Raw genomic sequence first — 21,163 nt, forward strand, 5'->3', positions numbered from 1 at the left:
AAATTTGAAGATCTAATTGGCTCTATTGAATGATTCATGTATCAGGGACCATCCCATCTAGCGATTAGAAAGGAGTTCCAAAGGGCTACAGAAAAGGAAAGGTTTTTAAGGGCAGAGAGGGGGGTGAGACAAGGAGGTCATAAAGAACGAATTTGTGAACATTGATAAAGGGAAACCTCACTAATATGTGGTCAAGAGACCAGAAGGGGAGCTCTCAGGAAGTACTACTGGACATCAACTACAGGAAGGATTGTCAATTATAAACCCCAACAGAAGAATCATCAACAGGAAAGAGTCATCAGTTACAGGCCCCAGCAGGAAAAGATGTACATTGCATCTCCTACAAGAAACCTAGTACCCCAGCAACTCCACCAATGAGAAACCCTCATTACCCTAAACTCTCACTTTTCTCCAATAGACTTTCTTTCAAAATAATGCCTCCTGACTTCCTCCCTTTTCTCTGTAAAATAACATCCCTCTCCTTTGTTGGACTTGCCTATGGTTTTTGCCATTGCTTGCTTGTTCTGATTTATAATTCTCTGCTATTTCTGAATAAACCCATTTCTGCTGGTAAAATAACTTTTATTTTATTATTTTTTTAAAAAATTAATTTATTTTTGGCTGTGTTGGGTCTTTGTTGCTGTGTGCTGGCTTTCTCTAGTTGCGGTGAGCAGGGTCTACTCTTCACTGTGGTGCACGGACTTCTCATTGTGGTTGCTTCTCTTGTTGCAGAGCACGGGCTCTAGGCGCCCGGGCTTCAGTAGCTGTGGCACGTGGGCTCTGTAGTTGTGGCTCGTGGGCTCTAGAGAGCAGTCTCAGTAGTTGTGGTGCACGGGCTTAGTTGCTCCGTGGCATGTGGGATCTTCCCAGAGCAAGGCTTGAACCTGTGTCCCCTGCACTGGCAGGCAGATTCTTAACCACTGCACCATGAGGGAAGCCCCTATTTTATTTTTAAGGTTAACAGATTATTTCACGAAGGGCACTCTCCTTTGGGGGATAAAAAGAGTCTAGCCGGCAAATTACCTCGCTAGTGCTGGCCAGGAACTTCCAGACTGACTGGTTAAGATTACATTCTTAGGAGAAGCTAAAACTGCAGTTAGATTCAGATATTAAGTCTTGCTATGCTGACATGCGTTTAGCACAAGTGACTCCATTTTGGGCCTTTGTCTCTTTTTTTTTTAACACTAGCTCTTATCCAACATTACTTTCCCACATTATTTGGCATCCCTAGAGACTCAAGTACTTTTTCTTTTCTTTATTACACCTCAAATGTATTGTTCTTTGTCGAAGGTATTATATAAGATTGAATTCTAAGCCACTTCTTTTTTTTAATGTCCTAAATTATTTATTAGGTAAGAATTTTACAAACATTACTTATATTAGCGGTAACAGTGGAGCCGGAGAGTAACTGCGCCTTCTCCAAACTTGCGGCCCTTTCTAAGGCCGCAGTTCTTTCTGCCTGCAGATGTCAGCCCTCACATCTCCCTGTGTCTAACCCAATTCTTTGAGTTACTCAACCCTGTCTCTCTCATGTATGTATAAACATGTCAATAAACTCCTGTTTGTTTTTCTCTTGTTATTGCCTTTTGTTACAGAGCTTGAGCTCAAAAGGTAAAAACTGGGTAGAGGAAAGTTTCCCCACCTACATCTCTAAATACTTTACAGGGCTGATGAACTGCAGACAACACTCCCCTGCAGTCCGCCTTCGGCCCCTTTAAGAGGAAAGGAAGCCCCTCCCTTCACTCCTGAAGCCTGGACGCCTTTTCCCAGCGTCCCTCGAGGTGCCCAGGGCTTTTTCTCCGCGGGCGCGGATGAGGAGCGCCCCTTCCCGCGGGCCTGTGGAGTTATGGGAACTACATTGCCCAGAACACACTGCACCAGAAGAAGAGCGGTGTTGCTCCAATGAAAGACCAGGACAGGGGCATTTCCGGTCTTAGGAAGCGTGTCAGGGCTGGACTTCCGGCTACTTCCTGGTTGAGGCCGCTTTGTTTCCGTCGGGCTTGTTTACCGTGTCAGAGGCTATAGAGCTGGCCCCGCTCCGCCCACAGAGTCCGATGGCGGCGGCGGCGCTGAGGGACCCGCCTCAGGTAAACGCTTGTCCTGCGGGCCCTCACCGCCCTCACCCCACCAGACAAGGAAGACCCGAGTGCGGGGCGCCTGCTCACGTGCCCGCAGCCCAGGCCGCGGTGTCCAGGAAGATGGGGTCCCTATTTCTCACAGACAGTGTGATGGCTCGTGGGAGAGGGTCACAGGCGGAGGTACCGGCATGTGTACAGTCTTGGAGGTAGGACTGAGCCGGGAGGCTTCTGGAAATTTGGGGTCCAGCCTTTGTTTTTAGGGGACAATGAGTGTGAGGGGAATTCACGCCTGGACTGGCAAACAGAGGGACCTGGGAGCCATGGAGAGTTGTGAATGGAAGAGGGACACAGTCCGTATTAGGGTTTTATTTATTTGTTTATTTTTTGGCCGCACCACTCGGCATGTGGGATCTTAGTTCCCCAACCAGAGATAGAAACCAAGTCCCCTGCAGTGGAAGCGCAGAATCTTAACCACGGGACTGCCAGGGAAGCCCCTATATTAGAGTTTTAAAAGTTTACCAAAAAGCTGCTTAGAGAGGGAACAGTCGGGAATGTGCGTGATGAGAACAGTGAGGCACAGATAAGTAGAGTCCTTGTCCAACGTCAGAGATGTGGTAATAGGCAGCTCTGAAGACTGAAACACAGAGGTTAGTAAATTAATCCGAAGTCACCTGGTTCCAGGGCTGGGTGGGGATACGGGGGAGTCCTGTGCACATGGAACCCAGCCATGGTTCCTTCCTCTTCCCACATATTCTGGAGGTTAAAAAAGAACTTAAGGAATTTACACAAGGAAAGAGAGCATGTCCCAGGCCCTCACTAGTCCTGACATCAGCGGTATAGTGTCTGGAATTGTGGTGTCTTGAGGCACTTCCCTTGCTGATTTCCTGTCTCTTGCCTGTGGGGACCCTGGGAGTACCCCAGTGCAGGCCAATCGGTAACATAGTGGTGTTCCTATTTCTGGCAACCAGTGTAAACATATGGTTTGGGAGTTATCTCAGGAACGTATAGCAGCATGAGCAAATGCTCAGTGTGACTGAGTTGGGAACAGGGTACAGTAGGTCTCCGTTCTTTCTGTTAAGAGCAAAGAGCAGGGAATCAAGAACCAGGCCTGTCATGTGGCTGCCTGAGCATCTGGGCATCTCTTACGGAGATACTGGGAGATTTGTATAAGAGAAAGGAGTTGGTCTTATTTAGGTTTAAAAGGCTCCACCTGGCTACACAGTGGAGGAGAGAGTATGGGGTTAAGGCAGGTGGCAGGGAATTCAGGAGGACGTTACTGCTATAATCCAGATGAGTGTTGATGGACCAGAGTTATGACCATGGAGCTGGGAGAAAAGGTTGGATTCCAAGTCCATTTTTAATGAAAGAGCTGAGTAGACTTTGGATGGTGTAGGTGAGGGAGAAAAAGGAGGAGCCAGAGATGACCCTAGAGTTTTTCATCCTATCAGCTGAAAGGATGGAAGCTCCAACAAACTGGGATGGGAAAGTTGGTGGTAGGTTCATTTTCCTCGGGAACATCAGAAGTTTTGTTTTGGTCCTGTTAAGACTCTGCAAAGTTTCAGAGAACAGTTAGTGGAGTGGGCAGTTGGACACACAGGTCTGGAAGTGTGGAGAAGGCTTTCAGGAGGGAGACTTTCAAACGTGGTGGCTATTCTGTAGACCAGGGTGGAGCTGTGGATGTTGTTTAGGAAGGGAATGCAGGTTTTAGTGACAACGCTGTTGGAGAGTCAGAAGGACTAGGGTGCATACTAAGAGTCGTTTTCTTTCTTGACACTAGTGGGGTTGCTGGACCTCACGGAAAGAGATTAGGGAGAGGGGTGATAGTGGGAATGGTGTAGGCTGATCGAGCCAGTAGCCAAGGCTTCCAGGGGATGAATGGCCTGGAGATAGGTGCTCCTATGTCCAGGAGGCATAGGAGTAATTGAGACAAGGTGACACTGCGGCAGGGCTCCTGCTAATTCAGTCCTGTATGAATTCACCAGGATTTGGTGGTGAGCTTTGATGGGTTGTAGGATGTTTCATTCTTGCTAGTGAATAAGGTCTGGGGCGAATATGGACTTGGGAGAGTCACTGTGCCGGGCATGTGGGACTGGGCTTTTAATGAAGTTTGGGTGGAGAGCAGAAGGTTGTGGTGGCTGAATGGACAGCAAGTGCAGCATGGGAGTGGAAGAGGGTCATGGATATCTGAAATTCACATGTGGCTCTGGGTGGTTAATATTGAAACAAAGATCACAGGCAACATCCATCATCAAAGCAGCATTGAGAATTTACCTGGCTGTGGGATCCATCAGAGGACTGGTGTTGTATAAATAATGTTAGTAATTTTCAAGCACTCTTCTGGATGCCATTTGCCAAGTACATGGGTGAGTCCAGGGAGATGTCTGTGGTGTGGGGCAGGAAGGTGGCAGAGATGGGGAAGTGCAACTGTGGGGTCTGAAGATGTGAGAGATGTGTCTACACAGTGATGTGCACAAGGAGAGAATTGTGAGCTGATGGTCCACAGGCCCTGGAGTTGGGGCCTTAAGGGTGAAGCATGAGCCCAAATTTGTGTCTTGGAGGCACAGTCTGGGAGGCCCCAACGGAACTGCTTGGCAGGCCCAGAGCTGAGATGGCATTTATGTGCTGAGGTCCCCCGCCCCCCCAATCTTTTGTGCTGAGCACAGTAGTTAATGGAACCCTGAGGAGAGCGTGGGCATCAGTGGCACCAGGGCCTGGTATCTCCTTTGAGGTGGGGAGCTTTGAAAGAGTATGATCGTGGAGATGTGTGAGGAGTTGGATTGTGGGTTCTCAGAGAATATTCATAGTTTCATTTGTACTAATCATGACAGGGTGGTGTGACCTTTGAGGACATTGCCGTGTACTTCTCCTGGGAGGAATGGGGACTCCTTGATGAGGCTCAGAGACGCCTGTACCTCGAAGTGATGCTGGAGAACTCTGCACTTGTATCCTCGCTGAAGAGTAAGTCCCTTACTCTTTTTTTTCCCCTTACTCTTCCCAGTGACCTGGACTGGGCTCTGTCTTTCCTCCCTTCCTTTTCTTCAGAGGATGTTGTCTTCTTCTCACATATGGACCATGGGAACTGCTTCCTTGCCTAGCTTTCTGAGTAGTTACTGTCATAGCCAGGGCTCTCTCCTTTCTTTTGTAGCTTAATATCTGCTGTACTGATCTCTAATAGGTAAGGATTTGAGGTATATAATCTTGTAGTGAGCCTAATGAAGTCTACCTTATTAGTGAAGAGCATTTTTCATATAACTGTGGGCTGTTTGTATGTATTCTCTCCACGTCCGTTGCCCATTTTTTAACTCTATTTTTTTGTTAAGTCTTTTGAATACCTTGTATATTTTGGATGGTAACATCTTATCAGATACATGGCTTGCAAATATTTCCTCCCATTCTGTAGATTGCCTTTTTTTGTTGTTGATTGTTGCGTTGCTATGCAGAAGTATTTTCATTTGGTGTAGTCCTAGTTGTTTATTTTTGCTTTCATTGCCTGTGCTTTGGTGATATCCAGAAAAATCATCGCTAGGACTAATTTCACAGAACTTTTTCCTTAGGTTGTCTTTAAGGAATTTTACGTTTTTAGGTCTTACATTTAAGTCTTTAATTTATTTCAAGTTAGTTTTTGTAAGTGGTATAAGACAGGGGTCCAGTTTCATTTTTTTTTTTACCTGTGGATATTCAGTTTTCCTGACATCATTCAGAATTTACTCTCCCTGCCACCACCACATTTTATGTTTTTGATGTCACAGTTCACATGTTCTTATATTGTGTATCCATTAACAAATTATTTTGGCTATAATTATTCTAATCCTTTTGTTTTTAACTTTTATACTTGAGTGATTTAAATACCACCAACACAGTATTATAGTAATCTGAATTTTACTACATACTCAGTTTTACCAGTGAGTTTTATATTTTCCTATGTTTTCATGTTTCTATTTATTATCCTTTCATTTCTGCCTGAAGAACTCCCTTTGGCTTTTTTTTTTTTTTTTCAAGTTTCAGATATTTATTAATCAGTGTAAACCCCAACACAAAACACCAACGTGATTTCATGCATTTAGAGGGGAAATATTTCCTGGTTAAGTGGAAAATTGTGCAGATGGCTTCTGGAAGACCTTCATTCTAAGAAGCATTATAGTGAAACATTTCATTTAGAAGTCTGGAACTTCTTTCTTCAGTTTGCTGTAATTGACATTCACTGAGTAGAAATTGTATTGATCATTGGGACCCAGTTTGTTCCAGGGTTCTGGGTTATTCTTTCTTTTTTTCCTCTTTGGCCACCCTGGGCGGCTTGTGGGATCTTAGTTCCTAGACCAGGGATTGAACCCCAGCCACAGCAGTGAAAATGCCAAGTCCTAACCACTGGACTGCCAGGGAACTCCCTGGGTTATTTTTTCTGTCCCAGCTGACATCTGGATTGAACAACTCCAGGTGCAAGACATACAATGCTGCTCCAGTACCTCCCACTCTAATAAATACAAAGAGGGGGATCAAGCTAGGATGCTTCTTGGCCTGACCAGTGATCTGGTGGAGCATGGTTGCAACAGAGGCCTTGAGTTCAGATGGAGAGAAAGACAAATGTGCAAGGCCCAGGACTAAGTAGTCTCTTTTCCCTTTGGCATTTCTTAGAAGTCAGGCTGAGTGTCAATGAACTCCCTCAGCTTTTGTTTGTCTAAAGTCTTTCCTTAATTGTGCAGGACAGCTTTGCTAGGTAAAGTATTTTTGTTTGGCAGTTTTTTTCTTCGGTGTTTTGAATACAGTATCTACAGGATATTTGTTCCCGGAGCCCCTGTGGATACCAAAATCTGTGGATTGCTCAAGTCCCTTATATAAAATGGCATAGTACAGTGAACAGAGTGAACCCTCCATATCTGCAGGTTTAGAATTCACAGATTCAGAGGACCAACTGTGTATCATCCCACTCTCTCCTAGGCTGCAAGATTTCTGCTGAAAAATCTACTGATAGCCTTATGAGGGTTCCCTGTGTGAAGGAGTTTCTTTTCTCTTCGTGCTTTCAAAATTCTGTTTGGCTTTGTTTGCTTGTTTACTGACAGTTTTGTTTATAATGTGTCTTGGTAATATCCTCTTTGGAATGAATCTGCACAGGGACCTATGAGCATCATGAATTGGGTGTCCACATCTCTTCCCAGACTTGGGAAGTCAGACATTATTTCTTTAAACTTTCTGACACTTTTTCTTTCTCTCTCTCCTTCTCCTGGGACTCTAATAATGCAAATATTGTTTTGCTTGATGGTATTCCATAGTTTACCTATGCTGACTTCACTTTCTTCCCCCCTCTGGCTGGATGATAAATGACCTGTGTTTGAGTTCACATATTCTTTCCACTGCTTGACCAAGTGTGTTGTTGATACTCTGTTGCATTTTTCTTTTCATTTGTTGTATTCTTCAACTTCAGAATTTGTTTGATTCTTTTTATGATTCCTGTCTCTCTGAACTCCTTGTTTTGTTCCTGTATCATTTTCCTTATCATGTTGAGTTATCTATCTGTGTTCTCTTGTAGCTCACTGAGCTTCCTTTTTATAAAAGTTATTTTATTTATTTTTGGCTGCATTGGGCCTTCGTTGCTGCGCTCGGGCTTTCTCTAGTTGCGGCAAGTTGCGGCTACTCTTCATTGCAATGCGCGGGCTTCTCATTGCAGTGGCTTTTGTTGTGGAGCACGAGCTCTAGGTGTGTAGGCTTCAGTAGTTGTGGCTCGTGGGCTCTAGAGCGCAGGCTCAGTAGTTGTGGCGCACGGGCTTTGTTGCTCCACGGCATGTAGGATATTCCTGGGCCAGGGCTCGAACCCTTGTCCCTTGCATTGGCAGGTGGATTCTCAACCACTGCACCACCAGGGAAGCCCCCTCACTGAGCTTCCTTAAAACATTTATTTTGAATCCTTTGATGTTTCGTAGATCTCCATTTCTTTGAGGTTGGCTACTGGAGAATTATTATGTCCCTTTGATGGTATCATGTTTCCTTGTTTTTCATGTTTCTTTTATCCTTGTGTCGATGTGTGTACGTGTGCTGAATCAGTCATTTCTTTCAACCTTTTGGGGTGAATTTTGGTTAGAGAAATAGCTTCACCTACATGTGAATGCAAGGGTGCTGGCTGGGTGGGGTATTGTGGTTTTGACTCCAGTGAAGACCCTGGGAGTATAGTCTCTGTGCCTATCTGTCAGCTGAGATCAGAATGGTGAAGACTGTAGGGGTCCTCAGTGACCATGGCAGCAGTAGTATGCAGTGGTGGCAATGGCTTTTGGAGTCTTTGGTAACAAAGACTGCTGGGAATCCACTGACCTCTTTTTCTCCCATTGAGGATGTTATGGCTAAGGGCATTTCCTTTGGAATCCATGCTGATGAACTCTACAGGATCCTCTAATGTGAAAACTGGGGAGTCTGCTGCTATCGGAAGGGTTCTTTGTTGTCAGTGACAAAGGCTGCGAGAGTCCTCCACAGAGCAGGCCACTAGGGACCATGATGGCACAAGCCCAGTGGCTGACACAAGTAGCTCTCACTTACGTACCTTGATCCTAACCATCCAGGCATCTCTGCTAAGCCAGTTTTCCCAGAGGTCCTTTCTGTGCAGTTATTCTCCTTCTTTTGCTCCACTGTGTTGCTGTTTGTCTCAATTGGACACTTACGCTGTACCCCACACCCACCCCAGGGCTATTTTTATTCATTGATAGCTGTCTAATTGTTTTTGGAAGGGGAATGAATGCTAGTATTTCTTATTCTGTCATCTCGCTGGCATCACTCACATAGATCTCTTTTCTCTGGTCTTTTTTGTGCTGAGTTGCTCTGGGACAGTACTGGCCATTCTTTTGCGCTGTTTTTCTCTTAGGACTTGCATCATGTGTCCCACGTACTTGCTCAGCTAGGAGTTGGGGGTAGAATCCTTTGTGCATCTCAGGATAGACAAGACTCCAGTCATGGAAGAGTGGGCTCAGAGGGAGCCTGGCCTTGGTGAATGGCAGTTGGCGAGGGTGTGACACCAGGGCTGTGTGTAAGACCATACCAGAGACCTGTCCCATTCAACCAGTGTTTTGTTTCCATTCCCTGTGTCCACATCCCATTGCCATTTGTTCTTCCACATTGTTGATACTTTGCCAACTTGTCAGTTCTAGTAGTTACCATTTCCACTCTGGTTTCCTTCCAGCAGTAATCTCCATCTCTCTAAACCACACATCTCAACCATTTCTTTGACAGGTCTCCCTGTAGTGCTCTCCAACATCAGGCCACACATGCTGTGCTTGGAGGTGTGTATATATCCTTATATTGACTTTCAACAGTATCTACTGTGTTAGAGTTGATTTTCATGGGATGGGTACATTCACATTCTTCTACACAGCCTCATGTCAACCAACAGGAATGGTTCTGTAGGAAGCCAATGACAGAGGAGTAAGTTGTAAACCCTACCTCTGTTCCTTGTGTTATACACTGTCTTTGTGTCCTTCCCTTGGTGGGGTTTCCACCGTTCGGTGACTTTAGGAGCCCAGCAATGCACAGCAGCCGTTTCTTCAGAGTTCAACCTGCTTGTCTTCAAAAGTATCCCTGGACCCATGCCTAGATGTGACGGATGCACATTTGTGATGGGCTTGCCCCATTCCTATAATGTCAACGTATACTTTACCAGTATTTATTTGGTTCAGGTTGCTGCTGTGGAGCACAGGGTGCAGAGGTACCCTTGGAACAAAGCATTTCTGTAGGAATCTCACAGGCCAGAACTCCCAGTCCAGCTCCATTTTCCCAGAAGACCCACCCCTGTGAGATGTGTGGTCCAGTCTTTTTTTTAATATATTAAAAAAAATATCTATCTATCTATTTATTTATTTATTTTTGGCTGTGTTGCGTCTTCATTGCTGTGCACAGGCTTTCTCTAGCTGTGGTGCATGGGCTTCTCACCATGGTGGCCTCTCCCATTGTGGAGCATGGGCTCTAGGCGTACGGGCTTCAGTAGTTGTGGCTCATGGGCTCTAGAGTGCAGGCTCAGTAGTTGTGGCACATGGGCCTAGTTGCTCTGCGGCACGTGAGATCCTCCCAGACCAGGGCACAAACCCACGTCCCTTGCATTAGCAGGTGGATTCTTAACCACTGCACCATCAGGGAAGCCCTGTGGTCCAGTCTTGAGAGACATTTTCCAGTTGGCTGGGCAGCAGGGAACACAACACAGCCAGAACTCGAGGTGTGGGGCATGTGCAAAATGTTTTTATTTCAGGGCAAGCAAACAACACCAGAAGCATCACATAGGAGAAAAACCCTTCTTAGGCAGTGTAGACAAGGCTTCACTTGTGAAGAGCTGCAATTTCCAGGAGTCATGGAAGCCTTTTACCTGAAGGGAGCTTGGGAAGGACTTCCTAGTCTTGTCAGGACACCTCCAGCAACAGGCCACTCACTCCTGGGAGAAGCCAAACAAAATCTCTGAGTGTGGGGTGAGTTGTCAAAGAAGAAAAATTCATTATACCTGAGGTGAATGCAAGAAAGCCTTCAACCCCCAAAACATACTTGATCAGGACCAGGGTGTCCACACTGGAAGACAGTGTCTTTGTGTGCCAGGACTGTGGGAAAGCATTCAGGTTCAAATCCTTGTATGTTGTGCATCAGAAAGTCCACACTATAGAAGGGCTTTACATGTGTGGTGAATGTGGCAAATCTTTTAATTGGAGCTTGACCCTCAGTCAACATGAAAGAGTTCATACTGGGGCAAGGCAGTACAAGTGCAACAAATGTGGGAAATCCTTTAGCTATAAATCTTTGCTTGTTTATCCCCAAAAAAGTCACATTGGAGAAAAATTATATGTGTGCAGTGAATGTGCACAGTCTTTTAGCTATAGCTCCATCCTTACTCAGCAACAGAGTGTTCACCCTGGAAAATGGCCTTATGAGTGCACTGAATGTGGGAAATCTTTTACTGATAGGTCTGGCCTCCATTATCATCAGAGAGTTCACACTGGAGAAACGCCTTATGAGTGCAATGAATGCAGGAAGTCTTTTACCTATAGCAAAGACCTCCGTTATCATCAGAGAGTTCACGAAGGAGATAGGCCTTATGAGTGCAGTGCATGTCGGAAATCTTTTACTGCTAGGTCTGGCCTCAATGATTATAAGAGAGTTCATACTGGAGAAAGGCCTTATGAGTGCAGTGAATGTGAAAAGTCTATAGCACTGGCCTCCATTATCATCAGAGGGTTCACGATGGAGAACGGCCTTATGGGTGTAATGAATGTGGGAAATCTTTACTGCTAGGTCTGGCCTCCATTGTCATCAGAGAGTTCACACTGGAGAAACGCCTTATAAGTGCAGTGAATGTGGGAAAACTTTAACTAGTAGGTTTGGCCTCTGTGGTTATCAGAGAGTTCACACTGGAGAACGGCCTTATGAGTGCAATGAATGTGGGAAATCTATCACTTTCAGCTCCAGACTTCACTGTCATCAGAAAGTTCACACTGGTGAAACACCTTGTAAGAGTAATGAATGTGGGAAATCCTTCAACAAAAAATCTTTCTTTCAACATCAAAGAGTTCACACTGTGTAAAGGCCTTATCTTTTTAGGAAATGTGCGATTCTCCTGTTGATTATAATGGCACTAAAGGAGCCATCTATCTGAGTTCAGTTTTGTACAAATGTTCACAGTTAGGAGATCCCCTCTAAGTCTGAGTTATATGAAAGCATGTGTGGCTTGTTATACTCTGATCTGCTCAGGGCTCTTGCCAAATTTATGTCACTGCCAATTTCTATGGCCAAAGACGTTTTACCTTTACTACTTGGCAGGTCCCCACAGTTTGCATCAGTCACCATCCCAGTGTGCTCAGGGAAGCTCACCACTGGTCTCCCATGTAAAGGTTTGTGGATTCCTGTAGTCTCTCACTGATATTCTCCTTAAGGCTGTTACTGCAGAGGCAGGAACACAAAGGTAGTGAAAATGGAGATCTGTAGTCCTGGGATGTGGCTTTGTGGCCCAGTCTGTATTCCTGTTGACGTGGTTGGAAACGTCCTTCATTGCTCACCAATGTTGGCATTTTCTTAAAAGGGATGCACAGATTTGTGAAATGTAAAGGCATTTTTTATAGCTTAATTTAAAGGTATAATTTACATTGAATTAAACTTTATACATTTTCTTGTACACATAATTTAAAGTATACTATTTGATAAGTTTGATGTAGGTACGAACCTGTGAAACTACCATCATAGTTATAATAATGGCCATATCCATTGCTGTATATTTACCTCATGTCCTTTTATAATCTCTCCCTGCCCTTCCCTCCCTCCAAATAATCGATTTACTTTCACTTAAAATTGATACCTTTGCATTTTGTAGAATTTATATGGTGGGAATCATTAAATATTTACCCCTTTTCCAGGTTTACTTTACGTTGTATAACTACTTTGAGATTCATCAATGACATTATGTGAATACTTCACCTTTTCTTTTGCTGAGTAATCTTATCTTTGGGTAAATCGGTATTTGTTTATTCATTCATCTGTTTATGGACATTTGGGTTATTTCCAGATTTTTGACAATTTAAAAATAAACGTGATACAAACATTTGTGTACATTTCTTAAAATGAATATATTTTATCTTTTGTCAATAACTTTGAGTGCAGTGTCTGAGTCATAGGGTAGGTGAATGTTTAACTTTGGAAGAAACTAACAAATTTTGATCTAAAATGACTATCTTTTTGCATTCCTACCAGCAGTGTATGAGGGTTCCATTTCCTCACATCCTAGTGAATCCTGATTTGTTTAATTATTTTAATTTTAGCCCTCCTTTTTAAAAAATATTTATTTATTTATTTGGTTGTACCAGGTAGGCTCCTTAGTTGTGTCATGTGAACTCTTAGTTGTGACATGCATGTGGGATCTAGTTCCCTGACTAGGGATCGAACCCGGGTCCCCTGCATTGGGAGCGCAGAGTCTTATCCACTGCGCCACCAGGGAAGTCTCCAATTTTAGCCCTCTTAGTAAGTTTGTCATGCTATCTCAGTGTTGGTTTAATTGGATTTCCTTAAGGATTCATGACGAGCACTTTTTCAGATGTGTATATGCTATCTGTATGTCTTTGGTAAAATGTGTGCTCATATCATTTGGGCTGTTTTCCTTTATGAGTTAGGGCTGTTTCCTTTTAACAAATAGGACAGTGAAATAACAAAGATATATTGGAATTTTACCCATTTTGCTCCTTGAATAACGTAAGTGATTCTTTTGCTTTATGGAATAATTGTTTTCAATTCCGGAAAAATATTTCCTAATTTTTGAAAATTTGGGGACTTCCCTGGTGGTCCAGTGGTTAAGAATCTGCCTTCCAACGCAGGGGACGTGGGTTCGATCCCTGGTTGGGGAACTAAGATCCCACATGCAGTGGGGCAATTAAGCCTGCATGCTCTAGAGCCTGTGCACCACAACTAGAGAGAGCCCACGCACTGCAATGAAAGATCCTGCATGCCGCAACTAAAATCCCACGTGCCACAACTAAGACCCGACGCAGCCAAATAAGTAAATAAAATAAATTAATTTTTGAAAATTTGTATGCTATACACGATGTAATGTTCATATTTATCATACTTAATTAATTTGCATTATAGATTCATCTGCATTATTAACACACTTCATCACTTTCCTAAGTTAGACGTTTAATAATATAATAAAGCCCTGCTTTGTAGTTTTCACCCATTTTCCTGGTCTATCTTGGGGATTGGTGGGTTGGAGCAGGACTTTAAGGTGGACCAGGTGTGGGACTTCCTTGGTGGCACAGTGGTTAAGAATCCGCCTGCCAATGCAGGGGACATAGGTTCAAGCCCTTGTCCAGGAAGATCCCACATGCCCCGGAGCAGCTAAGCCCGTATGCCACAACTACTGAGCCTGCGCTCTAGAGCCCGTGCTCTGCAACAAGAGAAGCCACTGCAATGAGAAGCCTGCGCCCACAACGAAGAGTAGCCCCTGCCTGCTGCAACTAGAGAAAGCCTGTGCGCAGCAACAAAGACCCAATGCAGCCAAAAAAAAAAAAAAAAAGGTGGACCACGTGGTATTAGGATAGACATTCCGAAGCCCTTCTGGAAGCCAAAGAATAGGTCAGTGATCAGACTCCCCAAACGTGGGCCATACGACGTGGGTTTAAATCTCATCGCCAGCCATCACTGGGACAACAGGCAAAACAATCCACTCTCTGGGTTGTCTCCTGTGTAAAATGGGGATAAAGAGCAGCCCTGCGCCCAGGCCTTTGGAGGAGCTGAGGTGCCCGTTCTGTGGGCAGTGGCTACAGCACCAGCCACACCTGCAGGTGATATCCCCAAGCCGGCCCTTCTGTCCCCAGGTGCTTGTGAGAAAAAATGGGGCTTCCTAGAACCCTCTGATCCACTGGAGGACGTGGCTTCAGGTTACTGCGGTCTCAGTGTGGAATCCCAGGGAATCTGTGGGCCACTCTAGAGTTCCCCAAGATTTACTTCACTGACTGACAGGGAGGTGATGAAGGTGTTCACCGTAGCCTCTGTGAGGGTCAGTCAAAGCAACACAAAACACAGCCCATACTGGTACCAGGATTCCAGGATTTGCATTTTGAGCATTTCATTTTAATTCTCACAGCACTCTGGGTATTGGGAGCTATTACTGTATTGCTGGGGAAATCCAGGATCACAAAGATGAAGTGGGTCCCCCAAGGTCACACCACAGACAAGTATCAGATTCAAGAGGCTGGATTCAAACCTGGGAGTCTAGCTGCAGAACTGGGGACAGTCCCTTTATCATGGCACGTGAAGCCTTCAGCCCGGGGCAGGTGCAGAGTGAGGTTCATGGAGACTCAGCTGCTGCTGCTGTTATTGTTGGATTTATTTTCGTGATTGTTTCCCCATTCCTTGGATGTCCCAGAGCAGTTAATGTCTACTGTGGAAAACAGAACAGAGGTTTCTCAAAAAACTGAAAATAGAACTACCGTGTGATCCAGCAATTCCATTCCTGGGTATATATCCAAAGAAAACAAGAATAATAATTTGAAAAGGTACATGCACCCAATGTTCATAGCAGCATTATTTACAATAGCCAAGATATGGAAGCCACCTAAGTGCCCATCAACAGATGAATGGATGAAAAAGATGTGGTACACACACACGCATGCATGCGCACACACAGTGGAATACCACTCCGCCATAAAAAATGATATTCTGCCATTTACAGCAACATGGATGGACCTGGAGGGTATGCTCAGTGAAAAAGAGAGAGACAAATACTGTTTGACATCACTTATATGTGGAATCCAAAAAATACAGCAAACTAGTGAATATAACAGAACAGAAACAGACTCACAGATACAGAGAACAAAGTAGTGGTTACCAGTGGGGAGAGGGAAGAGGGGAGGGGCAAGATAGGGGTAGGGGACTTAGAGATACAAACTGCTATGTAGAAAATAAATAACAAGGGTATATTGTACATCACAGGGAATTACAGCCATTATTTTGTAATAACTTTAAATGAAGTATAATCTATAAAAATTTTGAATCACTGTTGTACACCTGAAACTAACGTAATATTATAAATCAACTATACGTCAATAAAAATAAAAATAAATGTTTAAATCAGGGGAAAAAATTGAACTCAGCTTAACTCACCTCTTCTCAGACTTTAGTATCTCCTAATAAAAATTATTGAGGTCTTAACTTTTTTCACCCTTCTCAGATGCTTCCCCAGAGTTATCTCTGCCACTATCTTTGACTAACTACATAATCATTATAAATAGTTCCTTATAATTCGCATTTCACAACTTTTTTTCGATATCATCTATTCTTCATGCACAACAGTCCCAACAATCACTGGAGAAATGATAACCCCCTCCCAGCAAGGAGATGAGATAATGGGGTTCAGATGCCCCTTTTGCACATGCCCTCTGCCTGAGAACACTATCACTCATTGAGCAGGCACTACACTATACCAAAACAATTTCATAAGTTGCTCTCCATTTGAGATAGATGTCAGATTCCTAAAGGAACTGAATATATCTTTGGTCATTGAGTAAGAAATATTAAGTGGCTAGACAGTTCTGCTTTATGGTTTAGACACAGTGAGGATACAGGCATGAGAGATGTTCTCTGGGAAACAAGAGGCAGAGACAACTTCTTGTCCTCCTATTTCAGGGAGGCCTAAACATCGTTACTCATCTTCCAAGTCATGGCCCTAACTAAACATACAGAGTTAAGAAACAACCAACACTTCTAACTGTATGTATTTGAATAGCAAGAAAACGTTTATTACATTCCAGCTAAGAGCGGATGCATTTTGAGTCTGAGAATATGTCCGCTCGCATTTGTAGCCTTTGGAAATAATTGGAATAATCTTTTTAGCCTCAGGGGGCTATTTTGAGTTTACAGAGACCGGAATAATGTCTCTAAACAAATAATCTGTGGCAGACAACACTCCCCGGAAACGCGCGAACCGCCCCTTTAAAAAGGGATAATCACATTCCTTTCCCCCCAAGGTTAGTCATTTCCCAGCGCCACTCTCAGTGCCCCAGAACTTTTTTTTTTTCTTTTTTTAATTTAAGTATGGCTGATTTACAATGTTATATTGGTTTCACGTATACAACATAGTGATTTAATTTTTTTTTTTTTGGCCCCGTCAAGAGATATGTGGGATCTTACCCTGCGGTGGAAGCGCGGAGTCTTAACTACTGGGCCGCCAGGGGTCCCGTGATTCAATATTTTTATAGCGTGTACTTCATTTAAAGTTATTACAAAATAATGGCTATATTTCTCCGTGCTGCGCAGAACGTTTCTTGGCCAAGGTGAACGCCGGGAATCTCCTCCTGCGCAGCTGTGGAAACTACACTACCCAGAGGGCAATGCGCCCAATGGTGGCGGAGTTGAGCCAATGAAAGCCCAGGGCAGAGGTATTTCCGTGCGTGGGCTTCGCTTCGGGGCGGGACTTCTGGCGTCTTCCTTGTGGCGGTCATTTTGGCCTTTCTCAGGTCAGGTCGCCCACTCGGAGGCTCGGAGCCAGGGGTCCTAAAAGAGAAGGCGTCAGAGGCCTCCACAGAGGCGGGTCCAAGGCTTGGCGGCGGCGCACCTCCGGGTGACCCGTAACAGGCTGAGGTCGGGACCTCCACGCCTCACAAACTCCGCTTCGCCCACAGACTCCGATGGCGGCGGCGGCGCTGAGGGATCCGCCTCAGGTAAACGCTCGTCTTCCGGGCTCTCACCGACCTCACCCCCGCAGACACTAAAGCCCCGAGTGCGGGGCGCCTGCTCATGTGCCTGCAGCTCGGGGCGCGGTGTCTAGGACGATGAGGCGGTCGTGGGTGGGTCTTTTTCTGACAGTGTGATGGCGAGTGGGAGAGGGTGACAGGCGGAGGGACCCGCAAGTGCAAAGGCTGGGAGGTCGGACTGAGGCGGGAGGATTCGGGAAACCTGGAGTCCATCTTATGTCTGCAGGACACAAAGAATGTGAGGCGAAGTTGTGCCTGAGGAGATTTACTTTCATTCTGACAGCTTCTTGTCAGCAAAGTGAGCAAAAGAGGGACACTGAGATAGGATTCTAATAGTTTTCCAAAGGCTGCTCAGAGGAAGAACAGACGAGAAGAGAGAGAATAGATACGGGAAAGGTCGAATCCTGTAAAAGATTACACAGCTGGCAAGAGTCTGCTCTCAGGACTGAGGCCCGGAGGTGATTCAGACATCTCGAGCTCACCTGGCTCCTGGACTGGCCAAGGGTACTTAGCGGTCTGGGCCCAAGGATGCTGGCCGTGGTGGTCAAACGCTCAAACAACCTCTCTTTTTCCACAGATTCCTGTAACTGCGGAATCGCTTAGTGATACTGGTTTGCGGAGTTTATTTCAGGGTCTCGTTAGTCCTCACCCCACCCTTGGGGTCTCTGGGGTAATAGCGTCCTGGTACTGTTCTGCCACTCTTCCAGGCCTTGGGTGGGGGCCTTGAACAGACACCAGGCCTAGAGTTATGTAGAATGGTTCCTATTTGGGGCAACGAGTGGAATGAGATGAGGAAAGTACCAGATCTGGCATAGGTACCAGAATGTGCAAAGGCCTGGAGGGGAGGCGAGGGAGGGTTCAGGGACGTGCAGGGATCTTTTCTTTCTCGTGGGAACTGAGAGCAGTGGAGCAGGAGGCAGGTCTGGAACAGCGTTTTTTGTTTTTGTTTTTGTTTTGGCTGCGTTGGGTCTTCATTGCTGCGCGCGGACTTTCTCTAGCTGCAGTGAACGGGGGCTACTCTTCCTTGTGGTGCGTGGGCTTCTCATTGCAGTGGCTTCTCTTGTTGTGGAGCATGGGCTCTAGGTGAGCTGTGCTCTGTGGGCTCAGTAGTTGTGGTGCACAGGCTTAGTTGCTCCATGGCACGTGGGATCTTCCCAGACCAGGGATTGAACCCGTGTCCCCTGCATTAGCAGGCAGATTCTTAACCACTGCACCACCAGGGAATTCCCTGGAACAGCTTTGTGAGAAATTGGGTGTCTTTTCTGGAGGTGATAGGAGCAATGAGAAATTTGGAGCAGTGGAGACAGGTGATCTGAGCCAGGTCTCAACAGGCTCCCTATGGCTGCAGCGTGGAGAACAGTATTGGCATCAGGGAGGTGACAGGAAGACCAGGGAGAAGGATACTCCTGTGTTCTAGGTGAGTGTGTTGGTAGGTGGACCGGGGTGGTGGCCATGGAGGTGGGAGATGTGGCTGGATTCTGGATTGGTGTTTTAGGTACGGCAAGCTGGATTTTCTAATTTTGAGGTTGAGAGAAGGAGTCAGGGATGAAGTGAAAGTATGGATTTTGCATGTGGAAGGAGGGAAGCTCTACCAACTGATGTGGGGAAGTCCATAGTAAGAGTAATTTTCACTGGGGATATCAAGTTTTATTCTTGCCGTCTTAATGATATGAGGTGTTTCAGAGTGCAGTTTGTGGGCATCTGGAACTCTGAGGAGGAGTTTGGGATGGAGATTTATCCAAAAGGTAGTAGACAGTGTGGACCAGGGAGGAGCTGTAGATCATTTTAGTATGGGGAGTCCTGGTTAGGAGGATAATGGTAATAACAGCCTAGGAAGAAGAGAATGGGCCTGCGGACTGGGTTTCCTGCTTGGACCCCTGGTTGTGGGAGGTGGGTGTCACAACGTGGGTGAAGGAGTGAATCACAGAGAGGGTTGGTTATAAGGGTAAATGGTTTGGCATGCGACCAAGGCTTCTGAAGGATCAGTGGACATGAGGTGGATGCAGAGACATCATCAGGAGTAATTCAGACGAGCTGGTGTTTATTCACTGCTCTACCAACTCACTAGGGTTTAGTTGTAACCCTTGGTGGGACCTGGGGTGTTGTAGTCAGGCTGGCAGATTGGCTTGGGGACGCAAGGGGTCATCTGGGAAACTCACAGATGATGTAAATGGCCAGGCGCTGGGCCTTGAATGAGGGTTAGGTGGAGAAAGGAAAGCTGTGCGTGGTGAGGGTTCCTCGAGTGCAGCACAAGTGGAGTAGGGCCATGGGTATCTGAGATCTGACGTGGTTCTTAGTGGGTGGGGTTGAAGCAAGGGGCAGTCCAGGAAGGAGGCCTTCATAGCAGGACTCAAGGCTGCCTGTGTCAGTGGGGACCGTCACCGTCTAGGATCGTACTTGATGGTGTTTGAATTTGTCAGGCATTCTGTGGATCACATATACTGAGTAATGAATAGAGAGGCTGAGGAGATGATTTTCGTGTAGGGCAGGAGGGGGCTGTGGCTGTGGGAGTGAAGTTGTGAGAGAGTTGTGGTGGAAAGGGTGATGTGCACATGGAGAGAGAGCGTGAACGCATGGTTCCAGGGCCCTGGTGTTGGCATAAGAGTCAAGGGTGAGCCCAGGATTGGTGGTGTCTGGGAGAAATGATCTGGGGAACCCCAGGGGAATTGCCTGAGAAGAGTGGGGTGTTGTGGCTTTACGTGCTAGGTCCAGAGCTTAGATGACATCTGTCTGCCCACCTGCCTGTTACTGAGGGCTGACACAGTGATCAATAGGACCATGATGAGACAGTGGGTATCAGTGCCACCTGAGCTTGGAAATCTTCACTGAGATGGGGAAGGCGGAGGGGTAAGCAAGTGATAGATTGGGGAGGTGGTGAAATTAGGATCCTAAGGGGAAACGCTGGTCATGAAATGAACTGTCCCCATCATGGCAAGGCTGTGTGACCTTTGAAGTTGTCCCTGCGGGAATGCGGCTGTGGGAGCAAAGTGTGGTTCAAAGAATTATGTGCATGTGCAGAGGTAGTGTGAACTAATGGCCCTAGAACCCCGTTGTTGGGGTCATAAGGGTGAAGGAAAGACCAGTGTCAGATCACTCACACCCTCCCTGTGGCCAGTGTCTCTCCCTAACCTATGTTTGTGACACCCACCTTATTGACAAGAGGCGATGTGGCCTACATGCAAGACCCAGAGATCAGATGTCACCTATCTGCTCATCTGCCTGTTGCTGTGGGAAGACACAGTATCAGTGGGAATATAAGGAGAGAGTGATTCTAATGGCCCCAAGGCCTGGTATCTCCTCTGAGGTGAGGAGTACAGTGAGCAGAGGATAGGTTGGGGCAGAGGGTGGGGGGAGTGGGGAGCGTGGCACGATGAACTTGGACTCCTAGGAGAGACGCTGACGGCGGAATGAACTGTCTCCATCATGACAGGGTATGAAATTTGAGGATGTGGCCATTGACTTCTCCCAGGAGGAGTGGGGGCTCCTTGATGAGGCTCAGAGACGCCTGTACTGCAATGTGATGCTGGAAAACTTTGCACTTGTAGCATCCCTGGGTAAGACCCTCGCACTCTTTCCAGTGTTCTGAGATGATGTCCTGTGTTTCCTTTTTCCCTGGAGTTAGCATTGTCTTTTCCACAGCTGGGTCACGAGCTCTGCTAACGTCCTCTACTTTCTTGTCAGATGTGCTGTGGATGCCAGCACTGAGCTGTGTGTCATGCCCTGAGTAATGGACTCCTCAAGCATCCCTAACACCTGTCACCTCCAAGAGTGCAGAGATGGGTCTGGGAGTCAGGAATCTTGTCGTTGGCTTAATGAATCCCAGCTTGCTTGCCCTCTCCCTGGTGGAGTGACTATGTCCAGTTCCGTGGCCTCCAGTTCTTCCCTCTTCTTCTAGCT

General features: G+C 46.0%; 1 protein-coding gene across 6 annotated transcripts in view; it reads left to right on the top strand.

The window, feature by feature from the left end:
* The first annotated feature begins 2,033 nt into the window (after nt 1-2,033).
* The window catches only part of LOC309794606 (zinc finger protein 154-like), a 43,446-nt gene continuing 24,316 nt past the window's right edge, over nt 2,034-21,163 (top strand). The window contains exons 1-4 of one of the 6 annotated variants that reach the window (XM_082606305.1): nt 2,034-2,087; nt 4,907-5,036; nt 9,288-9,337; nt 17,030-17,233. In XM_082606305.1, coding sequence (XP_082462431.1) covers nt 2,055-2,087; nt 4,907-5,036; nt 9,288-9,337; nt 17,030-17,137 — 321 coding nt within the window. In that variant the 5' untranslated portion in view covers nt 2,034-2,054 and the 3' untranslated portion in view covers nt 17,138-17,233. Of the gene's footprint in view, nt 2,088-4,906; nt 5,037-9,287; nt 9,338-9,730; nt 9,993-17,029; nt 17,234-20,696; nt 20,821-21,163 lie in introns of those variants that run through there. The other 5 variants (XM_082606306.1, XM_082606302.1, XM_082606304.1 and 2 more) reach the window with 5 other exon arrangements.

The sequence above is a fragment of the Mesoplodon mirus genome (assembly GCF_964341445.2).
Source record: "Mesoplodon mirus genome assembly, chromosome: 19".
NCBI classification, from domain to species: Eukaryota; Metazoa; Chordata; class Mammalia; order Artiodactyla; family Ziphiidae; genus Mesoplodon; species Mesoplodon mirus.